General features: G+C 38.0%; 2 protein-coding genes across 2 annotated transcripts in view; one reads left to right on the forward strand and one right to left on the reverse strand.

The window, feature by feature from the left end:
- cd36 (CD36 molecule (CD36 blood group)) overlaps window positions 1–4,964 on the reverse strand; it is an 11,928-nt gene extending 6,964 nt beyond the window's left edge. The window contains exons 1-2 of the mRNA XM_083529085.1: window positions 4,635–4,964; window positions 2,331–2,491 (exon numbers count right to left, since the gene is read on the reverse strand). Coding sequence (XP_083385211.1) covers window positions 2,331–2,491; window positions 4,635–4,751 — 278 coding nt within the window. The 5' untranslated portion in view covers window positions 4,752–4,964. The remainder of the gene's footprint in view (window positions 1–2,330; window positions 2,492–4,634) is intronic.
- A 9,896-nt stretch (window positions 4,965–14,860) lies between these two features.
- gnai1 (guanine nucleotide binding protein (G protein), alpha inhibiting activity polypeptide 1) overlaps window positions 14,861–15,000 on the forward strand; it is a 16,727-nt gene continuing 16,587 nt past the window's right edge. Inside the window, exon 1 of the mRNA XM_083528030.1 lies at window positions 14,861–15,000. This exon is cut by the window's right edge and continues 326 nt beyond it. The gene's annotated coding sequence lies outside the window, so the exon portion shown is untranslated.

Below are 15,000 nucleotides of genomic sequence, written 5' to 3' on the forward strand. Positions count from 1 at the left end.
ACACAGTTATTATAATTGACACTTCAGGGATATTTTGCATCTTGACCCCTTTAAGATTTCCAAGAACTATATACAATATGATGTCACACTCCATAAATAAACATAACATGCACACACTCCTGAGCTCCTTGAGAAAGACCTCAAAGGTTGTGTATGTTCTCATTGTAGAACAAAAACTTGTGTTTGCTTGGTCATCTGCTGGTCAACACACATGGAGTATTGACATAATAAATAAACAAAAACAAGGAAGAACATTAAGTTTTTAAAATAAAAATCAATAAATCAATAAAATATATTATATATGTATTACTGTTATACAGTATATATTATATAATTACAATATAATATTTATATATTTATATATATTAATTATAATAAATATAATTTTAATGCAACACTAAAATAAAAATACAAATTAATTGTGTAAAAGTATATGTAATTACACCACTTTAATATATGTAAAGAAGTGTAATTATAAGGTTTTATTTTGCACATGCCCACATTATTATTCTCTAGAAGTGCAATCAAGCAGAATGGCTTTGGTTTTTGATAGAAAGAGCTGGTGATACCTGAATGAGACCTTTGAGCCCGAGTGAGAATTATGTAACGATAAATGGATCAGATAAGTGTTAAAATTAAACAGTTATTACACTGTTACTTGTGTCTAAGTGAAAAAAGCAGCATGATTCAGCTGCTCGGAGACAGTAATGGAAGGAATCTCCAGTGACACTAAGTTCCCTCACCAAACTACGTGGTTAAATATTGCATGTGTCTAGCTAGTATGTAGCTGTAATTCCTATAGGAAGGGACAATAATGGGATAAATGAGATAGAACTATCAGAAACGTCGACATTTACCTCAGGTGTGATGCTGAATTAAAGGAAAAGACTGCATTTAGCTAAAACTAGGATAGGGACAATTTAAAGACACAATGATCAACAGAATTGAGGCAAAACTATCAGGGCTATCAATATGTGTTGGGCTATATGGCAAAAATTATGATCACTCTACCTAGTATTCTGAAGGAACTTCAACATTTACCTCAGATTTGTTGGTAAATTGTGAAGAAAATACATTATATTGATAAAATGATTATTATTTTAAGCAAGCATTTAGCTGTTAATTTTTATATATAGACAGTGAAAGTAGAATTAAGACAAAACTATCAGGAATATCAACATTTACCTCAGATATTTTGTTAAATTATAAGGAAAACACATTATATGGCTAAAAACTTGACTTTTTCTAGATAGTATGTAGCAACTTAATCCCTATATACATACACTGTAAAGGTGCAATTGTAGTGATAGTGATAATGATGGCTTGGTAAATATATCAGCAACGTCAACATTTACCTCAAATATGTTGTTAAATTGTAAAGAAAATATATTATTTGGCTAAAATGAGGAAATGTCAAGCTAGCATGTAGCTGTTAATTCTTATATAAGGACAATGTAAAGGTGCAATAATAGTGATAGTGATGTATTGTAAATATGGCTTAAATTGTCACTGAGCTAGCAAACATTTGGGTGCTAAATCTTTAATACACTTATTGTAAATAAGATAGTTCACATTCGGCTACTAAGTCTTTAATACATATATTGTAAAGTCACAGTAATGGCAAAAATTAGACAAAACTATTAGAAACATCAATATTTACCTCAGATATTTGCTGAATTATAAAGTAAATACATTATATGGCTAAAACGTTGATTTTCTTGCTAGCATTTAGCTGTTGATTCATATATACGGACAATGTAAAGGTGCATTAACGGCAGAAATAAGAACATCAATCAGGAACATCAAGTTTTACCTCAGATATGTTATAAAACTGTGGGGAAAATTCTGGTTTCGTTTAATATTTTTTTACACTGAGCATTTTGAAGTAAAAACAGAGACTCCTTCCATTACTGGTCAGTAAACACAGCATAGGCTGCACACGTGAATGAGCCGTTATTATAGAAAGCTATTAGACAGAACAAAGAAATTGAAAAAAATGTTCTTGAGAAAACAAATGTTCTGACCAATCAGAATAGAGAATTCAGTGGCACTGAGACTGAGAGTGTTGGTGAGGTTGAGGGGGGTAAAAGAAAGAAAGAATGGAAGATGAAAGTAAGGAAGAAAAAATTATGTGAGGGAACATTTGCTTTTGGTTGCATCAGACTGGCTTTGGACGAGTCCTTGTTCTGTCCGTCTGTTCAGTACGATCTGAGGGACGTTTCTGTGAGAGCGCTGCAACGATGGCAGCTTCACGCTCGCTATAAGTAGCTCGGTGATGGGAACGTTTCAGTGAGTTCACACATTCTCACCACGCTGATCTCAGGCCTCACCTGTACGTGTACGGTCCTTTCTGCTGGAGTTGAGGGATGCTGCCGTTTTTCAGCACCTCGTCTGGATTCTGTACTTCAAACAGCCAGAACTGTCTGTACACTGGCACACCGGTCGAGATCCAGTTTTCATACGCCGTGGTTCCTTCCTCCAACACGGCTTCCTGTACAACACACACAGCACTGTTAGAGTTTGTTTTAGGGGTTTGATTTCGCAAGAAAAAGCAGAAACCCAAAGGTCTGAATCATGTGCGTAAGACCAAGTGTTTAGCCAACTGTGATTCTGGGCTGCGTCCCAAACGCCAGGGTTTGACAGGGACCCATTTCTTAGCTTGCGACGAGACAACGTGAGAGAGTGAGCAAATAACCGTAGCCGTGTAGTCAACACCTAGCGAGATAATAAGTGATTACTGTGAGACATACAGTAATGTGATTACAACGTCACATTTTCTATGAATATCTCACCTAGCAATGGGTTCTTAGCATTAAAGGAGCAGTAAGTAATGTTACTTCTATGCTGGTTTTGATGTGAATAACAGAAGAAAATCTTATATATATATATATATATATATATATATATATATATATATATATATATATATATATATATATATATATATATATAAATAATTTCTTTTTTTCCATATTTAAACACACGCAGTCTGTCCAAGTACAAAGAGCAGCACATGGCACTAAAATAATAAACGGATATAAGATAATAATGAGTTATCTTCAATAATAAACTAATGTTTGGATGAGACATTATGTAATGTTACTGTAGATTAGATAAAGATGCAGTTTTCTGATGGAATAAAAGTTCCTGCAAACCAAATGTTAAGTCACTCTTTTTGAACATCTCAATCCACATTTGCCATTTGCTGTTATAATAAGCTCCACTCTTCCGGGAAGATGTTCCTCCAGATTTTGTGGCGATTTTGTTGAGTTTCAATCATCCACAAGGGTGTTAGTAAAGTCAGGTACTGATGTAGGTGAGAAGGTGAGGAGGAAATCTTTTACTCCAACTCATGTAAAGTATATCTACATGTAGACAGGGGCATTGTCATGCTGGAGCAGGTTTGTGTGTAAAGCTGCATTGAGACAATGTTCAGTGTTAAAAGCGCAATACAAATAAAAATGAATTAAATTGAACAATTAACATATAATAAAAATATACAGTGTTTCATTGTTGTTTTTTTGAGAGACCAGCATGTGGCAGTACTGGGACGGTAAAGATACAGTAAATATGTTAGTCATTCTATATATTATAGGATTGTATTTGTTTTTTTTAACAAATATATGAAGTTTATCTGGGATCTGAAGTGGGCGTGGCTCCTTCAGTATTTATATATATATATATATATATATATATATATATATATATATATATATATATATATATATATATATATATATATATATATATATAAACACCCTGGAAACCACTAGACAATAAAAACTCAAAAATTAGAAACGTAGCCTGTACGCAAAACTGTAAATATGATCCTGTTATAGCTCGCAGTTTAGTCTGTACCTGCCTACGATATTTCTGTGTTTTCTTACACCAACAAATACAAACTTGTAGCCTTTTCATCATTTTGTAGTCTGTTTGTAGCAAAACTGACACAATCAAGTCCAGACATCAAGTCTAGTTACTTAGTTAGTTAGTTAGTTACGATCCAACGTTAATTATGTGCATTCAGCGGTTTTTCATAACTATGTTACAATTTTCACGCACAAAGCTACTTCATGTGACTCGATTTGATTTGACTGATTTACCTAATAAAAAAGATCGAAATTGTTATGTAGTTACGAAAAATCGCTGAGCGATCATTGCAATGTAGCATGTCACATGATTACGACGAATTGGTTTTTAGTAAACTGGTTAAATCGAATCGAAACACATGAACACATGACATTGACTGATGACGAGTCAATGTTTTGCATTAAATCCAGACTTTTAGAAAAGAAGACAAGCACATGTGATGTTATAAAATAAATTCTCCAACTAAAACAATCATTTATCTCGAACCCCATCAGCTCTGTAGGGACAATCTGATTTAGGTGCATTCCAAAAACTAAAGCAAGAAGAAACTTCACACATCCTTAACATCTGTGTGGATCGATTGCCTTGGCTGTGAGCACGGAAATGGTGTGCAAGTCATTCTGGGCTGAATTTTTTCCTCATTATCAGCATGTGCCAGCGGGTCAGAAAAAAAGACACAGACATGAAGATTATACAAACAGGGATACACACTGTACACACTCTCTCTTTTTTTTGTTTAAGCATTTCAAAACGATAAATCTCACCTTCTTGACAGTGGTCTTAATCACAGAGTCTCCCACCGGAATGAGGATGAGTCCGAGTGCACATGCGAGCGCACCAATGACGCTGCCGGCGATGAAGCTGCCTTTCAGACACTTCATGATGAAGGAGAAATAATTGGAATAATAATTAAATAAGTAAAATGGGGAAAAGGGAACTGACGATGAGCGGAGCGCTCTGTGTCTGAGGGAGAGAAGGAGAGAAAGAGGAAGAGAAGGAGGGAGAGAGAAAGAGAGAGAGTGAGAGAGCACCAGATCAACACTAGCACTGAAACACGGTCCAAGGTTAACGACAGTGTGAGGGCACACGCGCCACCCCCCGGTGATCGAGTCGCACGCTATTAGCAGCAGAGAGATAAGTATGTGCTGAGAACATCAGCTGAGCACCAACGAGATACAGAAAGTGCAACAATAACATTATCCATGTTGTTCAAATATGGCTGAGTGAATATTCAGAAATGAATTAGCACCTGCAATTCACAATTACCACTGACGTGTTACTACTGACATGTATCACTACTGCCATGTATCACCATTGATATGTATCACCACTGACATTTATCACTACTGACATGAAATACCACTGACATATATCACCACTGGCATGTATTACTGCTGACATGTATTACTACTGACAAGTATTACCATTGACATGCATTACCACTGACTTGTATTACTACTGACATGTATCACCACTGACAGGTTTCTACTGACTTGTATCACCACTTACATGTATCACCACTGACATGTATCAATACTGACATGGATTTCTACTGACTTGTATCACCACTGACATGGATTTCTACTGGCTTATATCACCATTGACATGTATTACTACTAGCATATATTGCTACTGACATGGATTTCTACTAGCTTGTATCACCACTGACATGTATTACTACTGGCATGTATCGCTACTGACATGTATTACTACTGACATGTATCACCACTGATGTATCGCTACTGACATGTATCACCACTGACATGTATTACTACAGACATGTATTGTACTGACACTAACATGTATCAGCACTGACATGTACCACCAATGACATGTATCACCACTGACACGTATCACCACTGACATGTAGCGCCACTGGCATGTATCACTACTAACGTATCACCGCCCACACATATCGCCACTGACATGTATCACCACTGACATGTATTACTACTGACGTATATTACTACTGACACATATTACGATTGACATTTATTACAACTGATGACATGTATCACCACTAACACTAATGCTACTAATGACATGTATCACCAATGACATATATCACTACTGACACATATCACCACTGACATGTATCACCACTTACATGTGTTACTAATGACATGTATCACCACTGACATGTATCACCACTGAGATGTTTTACTAATGACATGTATCACCACCTACATGTGTTACTACTGACATGTATCACTACTGACATGTATCACCACTGACATGTGTTACTAATTACATGTATCACCACTGACATGTATTACCACTGACATGTGTTACTAATGACATGTATCACCACTGACATGTATCACCACTGACATGTGTTACTAATGACAGGTATCACCACTGACATGTGTTACTAATGACAGGTATCACCACTGACATGTATCACCACTGACATGTATTACTAATGACATGTATCACCACTGACATGTATTACTAATGACATGTATCACCACTGACGTATCACCACTGACATGTGTTACTAATGACAGGTATCACCACTGACATGTGTTACTAATGACAGGTATCACCACTGACATGTATCACCACTGACATGTATTACTAATGACATGTATCACCACTGACATGTATTACTAATGACAGTTATCACCACTGACATGTATCACCACTGACATGTATTACTAATGACATGTATCACCACTGACATGTGTTACTAATGACATGTATCACCACTGACATGTATTACTAATGACAGTTATCACCACTGACATGTATCACCACTGACATGTATTACTAATGACATGTATCACCACTGACATGTGTTACTAATGACAGGTATCACCACTGACATGTATCACCACTGACATGTATTACTAATGACATGTATCACCACTGACATGTGTTACTAATGACAGGTATCACCACTGACGTGTCACCACTGACATGTGTTTCTAATGACAGGTATCACCACTGACATGTGTTACTAATGACAGGTATCACCACTGACATGTGTTACTAATGACAGGTATCACCACTGACGTATCACCACTGACATGTGTTACTAATGACAGGTATCACCACTGACATGTGTTACTAATGACATGTATCACCACTGACATGTGTTACTAATGACATGTATCACCACTGACGTATCACCACTGACATGTGTTACTAATGACAGGTATCACCACTGACATGTGTTACTAATGACAGGTATCACCACTGACATGTATCACCACTGACATGTATTACTAATGACATGTATCACCACTGACATGTATTACTAATGACAGTTATCACCACTGACATGTATCACCACTGACATGTATTACTAATGACATGTATCACCACTGACATGTGTTACTAATGACATGTATCACCACTGACATGTATTACTAATGACAGTTATCACCACTGACATGTATCACCACTGACATGCATTACTAATGACATGTATCACCACTGACATGTGTTACTAATGACAGGTATCACCACTGACATGTATCACCACTGACATGTATTACTAATGACATGTATCACCACTGACATGTGTTACTAATGACAGGTATCACCACTGACATGTATCACCACTGACATGTATTACTAATGACATGTATCACCACTGACGTATCACCACTGACATGTGTTACTAATGACAGGTATCACCACTGACGTATTTTTCTGACACTGAGTGTTTATTAAATACACTAATATTAGAACTGAATGCGTTTAAGACTATAAGAGTTTATTTATCACTATAGCTGTTTATTCAATACTGAAAAAATTAAAAGCTACAATGCAGGTGTTAATAAGATTTTTTATGTTTTTAAGGACTGTAGGTTGGTTTAGGACTTTAAATTTTACGAGTCGGACTGAAACTGTAGGTAAATGTTCTATGATTAAACACAGCAGGTCTAAATAGGGCGAGATTCTTAAATAAGACCAATTTCCAAGTGTTTAATCAATACTATCAAAGTTAAACCAACAACATACAGATTTATTGTGGGTATTACTGCATTTCTGCATCCAACAATATGCATGTATAGTGCATTAAATGTGAACACTATTGGCAGTGTTTTTCAGTACAATACAATTTAACACCAAACTGTAGCTGCATCGGTATTGTATTGTTTTTGTACATTGTAAAATAAACATGAACACATAAGGGTTGAGGGCCTTGCTCAAGGGCCCAGCAATGGCAGCTTGGTAGTTCTCGGGTTTGAACTGGCAATAAACAGTGTGATTGGGTGTTTATTAGATCAGAATTATTGTGTAAACATATTCATAAACAGCTGAACATCTGATGCCAAGGTCTAAGGTGAGAGCAGCTGCTAGAGAGGAGATAACCAGAGAAAAGGGAAGTCCAGTAGTGCAGATGCCATGCTGCTTAATTTATACACACACCCAACCACACACACACCCAACCACACACACACACACACACACACACACACACACACACACACACACACACACAAAGATCAGAGTAAAATCTAAAATCTACACTATATGACCAAAGGTATTTGTACACCTGACCTTTCAACCCTGTGTGGTTCCTCAGACACCCAGAAGTGCCCTTGTGCACAAAGCAAGCTCCATGAAGTTCTAGTGGAAGATCTCCTGCTATAGAGCGCCAAACCTATTGAGCATTATGGATGTAAATTCTGACTGCACCCCAGGAACCTCCTCACCTTCATCAGTACCTGACTTTAGTATCACCCTTGTAGCTGAATGAATCCCCACACCATCCAGTCGAACATCTTCCCAGAAGAGTGGAGTTTATTATTACAGCAAATGTGAAATGGGATGTTCAAAAAGAAGCACACACCAATCGTATGGTCTTAACATTATTTTAACATTATCATATTAGGCAGGGGGTCATAATGTGATGCCTGATCGGTGTGAGTTGAGCTATTATTCAGGGTGAGTTACGATTCGTTAAACACTAGATGGCAGTGTTGAGCCTCTCTCTCTTTCTCTCTGTTCCCTTTCTCTCTCTCACTCACTTTTCAGGCTCTCTATTGGAATGACAAACACGTATACACAAATAAATAGTAATAAAGAAAATGGGGGTAATTAAAAAAATAATAAAATCAAATATTAGCATAAAAAATAAATAATATAGAAAATATAAAAATCGAAAAAACAATAGGAAAAAATATATTGGAAAAATAAAAACACAAAAAGAGTAATTTTAGAACACACACACACACACACACACACACACACACACACACACACACACACACACACACACACACACTGTTCCTAATATTGTGGCAGGACATCTTGCACTGCTAATATACAATAGTCTCTCTCTCTCTCTCTCTCTCTCTCTCTCTCTCTCTCTCTCTCTCTCTCTCTCTCTCTCTCTCTCTCTCTCAGTTTCCAATACAGCAGCTCTAAATGTATCCTTTCAAACCTCAGCTATATATTTACATTGTGTTTTTATATATTTCATGCTCTCGTTTGGTATCGTTTCTATAGTGACGGCTTATTTAACGAGGACTCGTACACACCGACATACACTTCACATAAATCAACGGACTGTTGTGGAAGGAGTCTCCAGTTTCAGTGCTTTGAAACTGTCCGATGAACGACACAATCAGACTCTGGTGAGGGTTTGAGTGTTTACAGCTGCTCTAACGTGACGGCGTGTGGCGAATGAAAGGTGTAATTAGTGTTGAGTTGCTGTGGTGTGAGAGCAATAAAACACCAGGGGAAGCGCCGGCAGAGAGAAATAATCAGCTTTAGGGTGAAAATATCATTTTAATATATAATATATACATTTTGAAGTAAATAAACATTTATACGTCTTTATACCTCGTGAGCGAGTGTGAGCGGGGTTTTTGTTTTGTTTTAATGGCAAAATTTGCATAAAATTTGTTAAACCTTTTGCCACAAAACAGAGCGTAACTGTTGGACACCTGATGCTGAAGCATGAAACTTTCCATTCTTTACTCAGAGACCGAAACCATGACAATGTCCCTGTGTACAAAACCAGCTCCATGAAGATCTACTATCTGTGGATTGAATTAGGTGGAAGATCTCCTGCTATTCAACTCTAAAACGCTTTTGAACATGAATGAATTCAGCTTTTTTGCATATCTGAGCTTTTACTGTAACTTCACTACATTTCAAAGTCAAATATTTTCCTTTTTACCAAACTACATTTTGCGAAATCGAAGTTTGTTTGAAATCTTTTTAAGTGTATTAACGTATTTACCGGACTATAAGCCACTACTTTTTTCCCACTCTTTGAACCCCGCGGCTTAAACAACGAAGCGGCTAATTTATGGGTTTTCCTGGTTTCACAAAATTCAAGCCAAAAAACTGAGCCCCATAACATTAGACCAATGAAATTGGTGAACGGGTTCAGGTGAACCAATGAAACTCTTTATATTAAATCAGATGCGCTCCCACTGAATCGGGCCGCACCACACCATAAATATGGATGATGTTCCTCTGAGGTTTGACCTGCCGCTCACTCGGACTGTCTACAGGAAATGTGAATCATTCGTCACGCTGAAAACAACCGGGCATGAAAACACACTTCACCTGTGTTCTGAGCTGCACTGCATCGGGAGAAAAGATTCACCGATGGTGATTTTTAAACGCACGACGATGCCAAAGGAGGAAGACAGTGAACAATGACTTTCTTGGTCGGCTACTGTTTAGATACAAGCCGTTGTAACGCGTCGAGTCTGGGTGAAGGGAGAGCTCGCTAACTCCAGTTACAACAGAAATCATATAAGCACAGACAGCTTTCCAAAACTCGTGCTTTTTTATTTTTCTTAGCAACAGGGTTACGGGTTAGTCAAAGAAACTTAAAAATGAGCATCAGAAAATAATAAGGACATATTCCTCAGTCTTGCACACATGCAGTAATACCGGAAAAATGCAGTGCCAGGCTGTTCCCAAAATACCGCTCTGCTCTTAAAGGAGCCACAACATATTTCACCCGTTACACCGTGTAACAGACACTGTCTTTCGTTAAAGCCTGTGTAAAGTTCATTAGTTTGGGTGCACCTGTCTATAAGCCTGCGGCTTATAGACAGGTGCGGCTTATTTATGTTAAAAATAAAAATATTTGTAAAATTCCGTGGGTGCAGCTTATATATGGGTGCGTTTAATAGTCCGGAAATTACAGTAAATGTAAAAAGTCACATGTAAATCAGTATCACAGTCTTTTACTCAATACTTTGTTGAAGCACTTCAGCACCAGTTGCAGCCTCAAGTGTTTTTCAGTTTGATGCTACGAGCTCGGCACCTGTTTTTGGGGCAGTTTCTTAGATTCTTCTGCAGAACCTCTTAAGCTCCATCAGGTTGGATGTGGAGAGTCAGTGCACAGCCATTTCAGATCTCCAGAGATGTTTAATCAGGTTCAGGTCTGGACTCTTAGGAAACTTAAGTTCATTTGAAGGTAAAAACATTTTTACTTTTACTCAAATGAAAGTTTAAATAAACATGTTTACTGGAGTCACATTTTACTGTGTCTCAACTTTTACTCAACCACATGGTTTGTGTTCTTCATCCACCATTGTTAAGGACCAACAGAACACCTTTTGCAGTTTGTATATCACATGATGGTTTCTACTGGACACCATTAGGGACCCAAGTACACTTTAAAATAACCGTTACTACGCTTGCAGTAAACACTGTCGTGTATTTGAATGAATTTGAATAGACCGTTGACTCAGATCCAGGAACAGAGCGTGACGTTGTTGAGATCTTTCCTGAAACTCTACAAATAATAATCAGCACCAATATCAATGACTTAGATGTCATACATTATATAGACAGAAGTTTGTGGACATAAGATTACTCTGTGCCTCTTTCAGAACATCTCATTCCACAGTTAGTCTCCATTTCCTGTTATAATGAGCTCTGCTCTTCTAGAAAGTTGTGCCACTAGATTTTGTGGAGATTCATTCAGGTATAAGGGTAATAGTAAAGTCAGGCTCTGATGCGGATGAGAAGGTGAGGAGGCTCCTGGGGTGCAGTCAGTGTTCACATTCATCTTAAATAGCATGAGATCTTCCACCAAATCCAAAGCGTGGAAGCAGATCTTCATGAAGCTGGAGCATCATCATGCTGGAACAGGTTTGGATCTCCTTGTTCAAGAGAAAGGAACATTTTTTCACACCACAGCATCCAAAGACGTCCGATACAATACTTCATATAATTATATACTATAACTATAAGGTGGTATCGTAAAAAACAGATAGCAGCACAAAGCTGCACGCAGAGTCACAGGGAGCACTGACCTTCGTAAGTCAGTGTGACAACGTCCTGTGTACATCTAGAGCTGCGCAACTGGTGCTGTTCTTTCCATGTGCGTTAACACGTCTCCTATTTTGATCACCCTGTTAACGAGCTCCTCACACGTGAAACAACACGATCTAACTTCCGCATCCATCCTCCTCGCCAGATTTGGCTCCTGAGGACTTCACCATGAAGATCAAGCTCGAAGGTGGCCGTTTTGACACCGTTGCGAAGATTCGGCACGAAACGTGCTCGACACACTCTGAAATAAGAAGACGACTTCCAGGACACGTTCCAGAAGAACACCTGGAGCACTGTATTGCTGTGCAAGAGGACGATTTTAAGGGTGATAGTGTTTAAATAATGTACTTTCTTTGTGAAACATTGTGATACCACCTCTTTTATCAGGAGTCTGATGTTGCTGAGTTGCCGACTGAGACTCAGGACTGGGGGAGAGTCTCTCAGGAGATAAAGATCTCATGACTGTCCAGAAGAAATATGATGAGATTTGGAATGCTTTAATGGTTAGATATCGCATGTTCAGTAGTACTGATATAAAAAATGACGGTTATGGAAAGTGATCCAACAGGAAGTGTGTGTTGTAATTCCTGCAGGTATTGACTTGTCCGCCCACACGATATCATTACTCACACTTCGTGATATTATTTCATAACATTTCCTTCGATTTTTGATTAAACGGGGTGGTGTTTCCGCACCTTTTTCCTCCCATGAAGGAAACACAGACTTTAATACATCCTGATTGTCCTGATTGTGGGATTTTGGGGAAGAGACTCAAAATGGCGGATATGTAACTGCTTCATTGATACTACTTATGCAAGGAAATTGGGAAAGAATGATGAAATTGGGTCTTTCAACCATTAAAAGGGATACATCTTTATTTTTTTTAGAGATTTTATTAAAAAATAAACACAGAATATGTTAATTTTATAGGTTTTAAACAGCCAGAACGGCGTTCCTCATCAAACCTCTAGACTCCATCTCCATTTGCTGTAATGGGGGTGCCGGTCGCCTAGCAACAGGACACGCCCCCCGACAACAACGCCATTTTGTAAAATGCCCCCTCTGCAAATGACGTCATCTCCGTGCGTTTAACTGTTTCTTATCGTTTTGTTTTTATTGTTATTGTTATTATTATTGTTAACATTACTTTTATAAATTACATTGTAGTAAATCGGGATTTTCTTTCGCCTGTAAATAAATCGAGTAAAAGTGAAAAGAAAAACAAAAAAGAACGAGAAAAAAAAAACACAGGGCGCGTTCCCCGGCGCGTTCACGATCTGCCCCGTGTACGTGTGAGAGCCAGGGTTGCCAGATTGACATCAAATTTTCACCTCAGCAGCTTCTACAAAGGACTTGACGAATATATTTAAAAAGAAAAAATGCTAATATATATAAATAAATCTATTAAAAACATTAAAATATTATATGATTTTATTTGTACTTTTTACACATTCACCAAAATGTGTGTCCTTTTCTTGAAGATTAATAAGACCAGCCACAGAAAGCTGCCACACATGGGCCCCTGAGCAAGGCCCCTAACCCCATAGCTGCTCAGATGTCAGAATGAGATCAATAGAAAAAGCTTTAAAAAAAACCTCCGGTCTGAATGTTAGAAAGTGCTGAGACTGAAAGTTCGTTCCTTAAATGTTCAAATAATAATCATGTGCTTAAAAAGACTTTGGCACGTTAAGGACACGTGTTTTATTCGATAAATAAATAAAAACTTCTGTTTAGAGGATGTTCATCAACACCTTCTGACCAGTCGCAATCTCGCAATGAAGAATTCATGAGTGTTGTTCGCAGTTCAGACCAAAAAAAAAAAAAGGTGTTGGAGAAAGTTTTATAAAATAAAGTTGAATAAATGATATAAATGTATGAAGATAAACAGTGACTGTGAAAAGTGTGGAAAGTCATTTAGTGTTTTTGGGACACGTGCATGTTCTTTTTGTCTCGGTTAAAGACAAAAACACTGGAATGTGACAGTGAACGAGTGGATGAAATTTCTGGGACATTTTTGTCTCTACCAGAAGAACTTGTGTAAGAAGGAGAACAGGAGAGAAGATGTGATCGGACTCCCTCACCCCCACACTCACACATGGAGGTGGAGGTTTAATGGTTTGAGGTTGTTTTGGAGCAGAGAAGATTCTGGAAATTAAAAGTGACCCAACACGTCTCCTATTCCACACTTCATCATCATGCAGTTCCGTCTGGACTGCGGCTCGTTGGAAGCGACTTCACCGTACAACAAGACGAAGAGCCGAAGCACGTCTGAGTTCTGTACGTGTTATTTAGAGAGCAGACAGACGTCTGGAGTGATATCTATCATGACCTGCCCAGTCACTGCACCTCAATCCTACTGAACTGCTCTGAGATCAAGAAGAAACATCTCCATCTAGTGAAGAACATCTCTGAAGAGTTTTAGAAGAAACACAGCAAAATATTTCTGCTGAATGTTTAGAGAAATGAAGTGTTGAGATGCTGAGAGTGTGTGAAGATGTTCTTCATGCTGATGGAGGATTTTTTTTACTGGAAAAGAAAGCTGAGTATGTGTACATTTATAGATTTGTTTGGAGTTTGTTGCATTGACACACAAGAACACAAGAAAACTATTCGACAAAAGGAAAATGACTTTAATTCGGTGTTTATTTTGGAGTTGTTTGTTACAGAGAACAGGACGACATGTTGGGGGGGAGAGGGGGTGTTTAAAACTTGAGGGTGATTTTAAACCACGCTGGCAACCCTAGAGCAGCGCGAGCAGGAAGCAGAAGAACGGGCGGATGGAGGAACAGTTAGGCGTCTACAGATCCACTTCCACCCTTTTACCCCGACACTGAACCGAATATTACCTGCTTTACGGAGCTCCAGACC

The sequence above is a fragment of the Silurus aristotelis genome (assembly GCF_946808225.1).
Source record: "Silurus aristotelis genome assembly, chromosome: 24".
Taxonomy (NCBI): Eukaryota; Metazoa; Chordata; class Actinopteri; order Siluriformes; family Siluridae; genus Silurus; species Silurus aristotelis.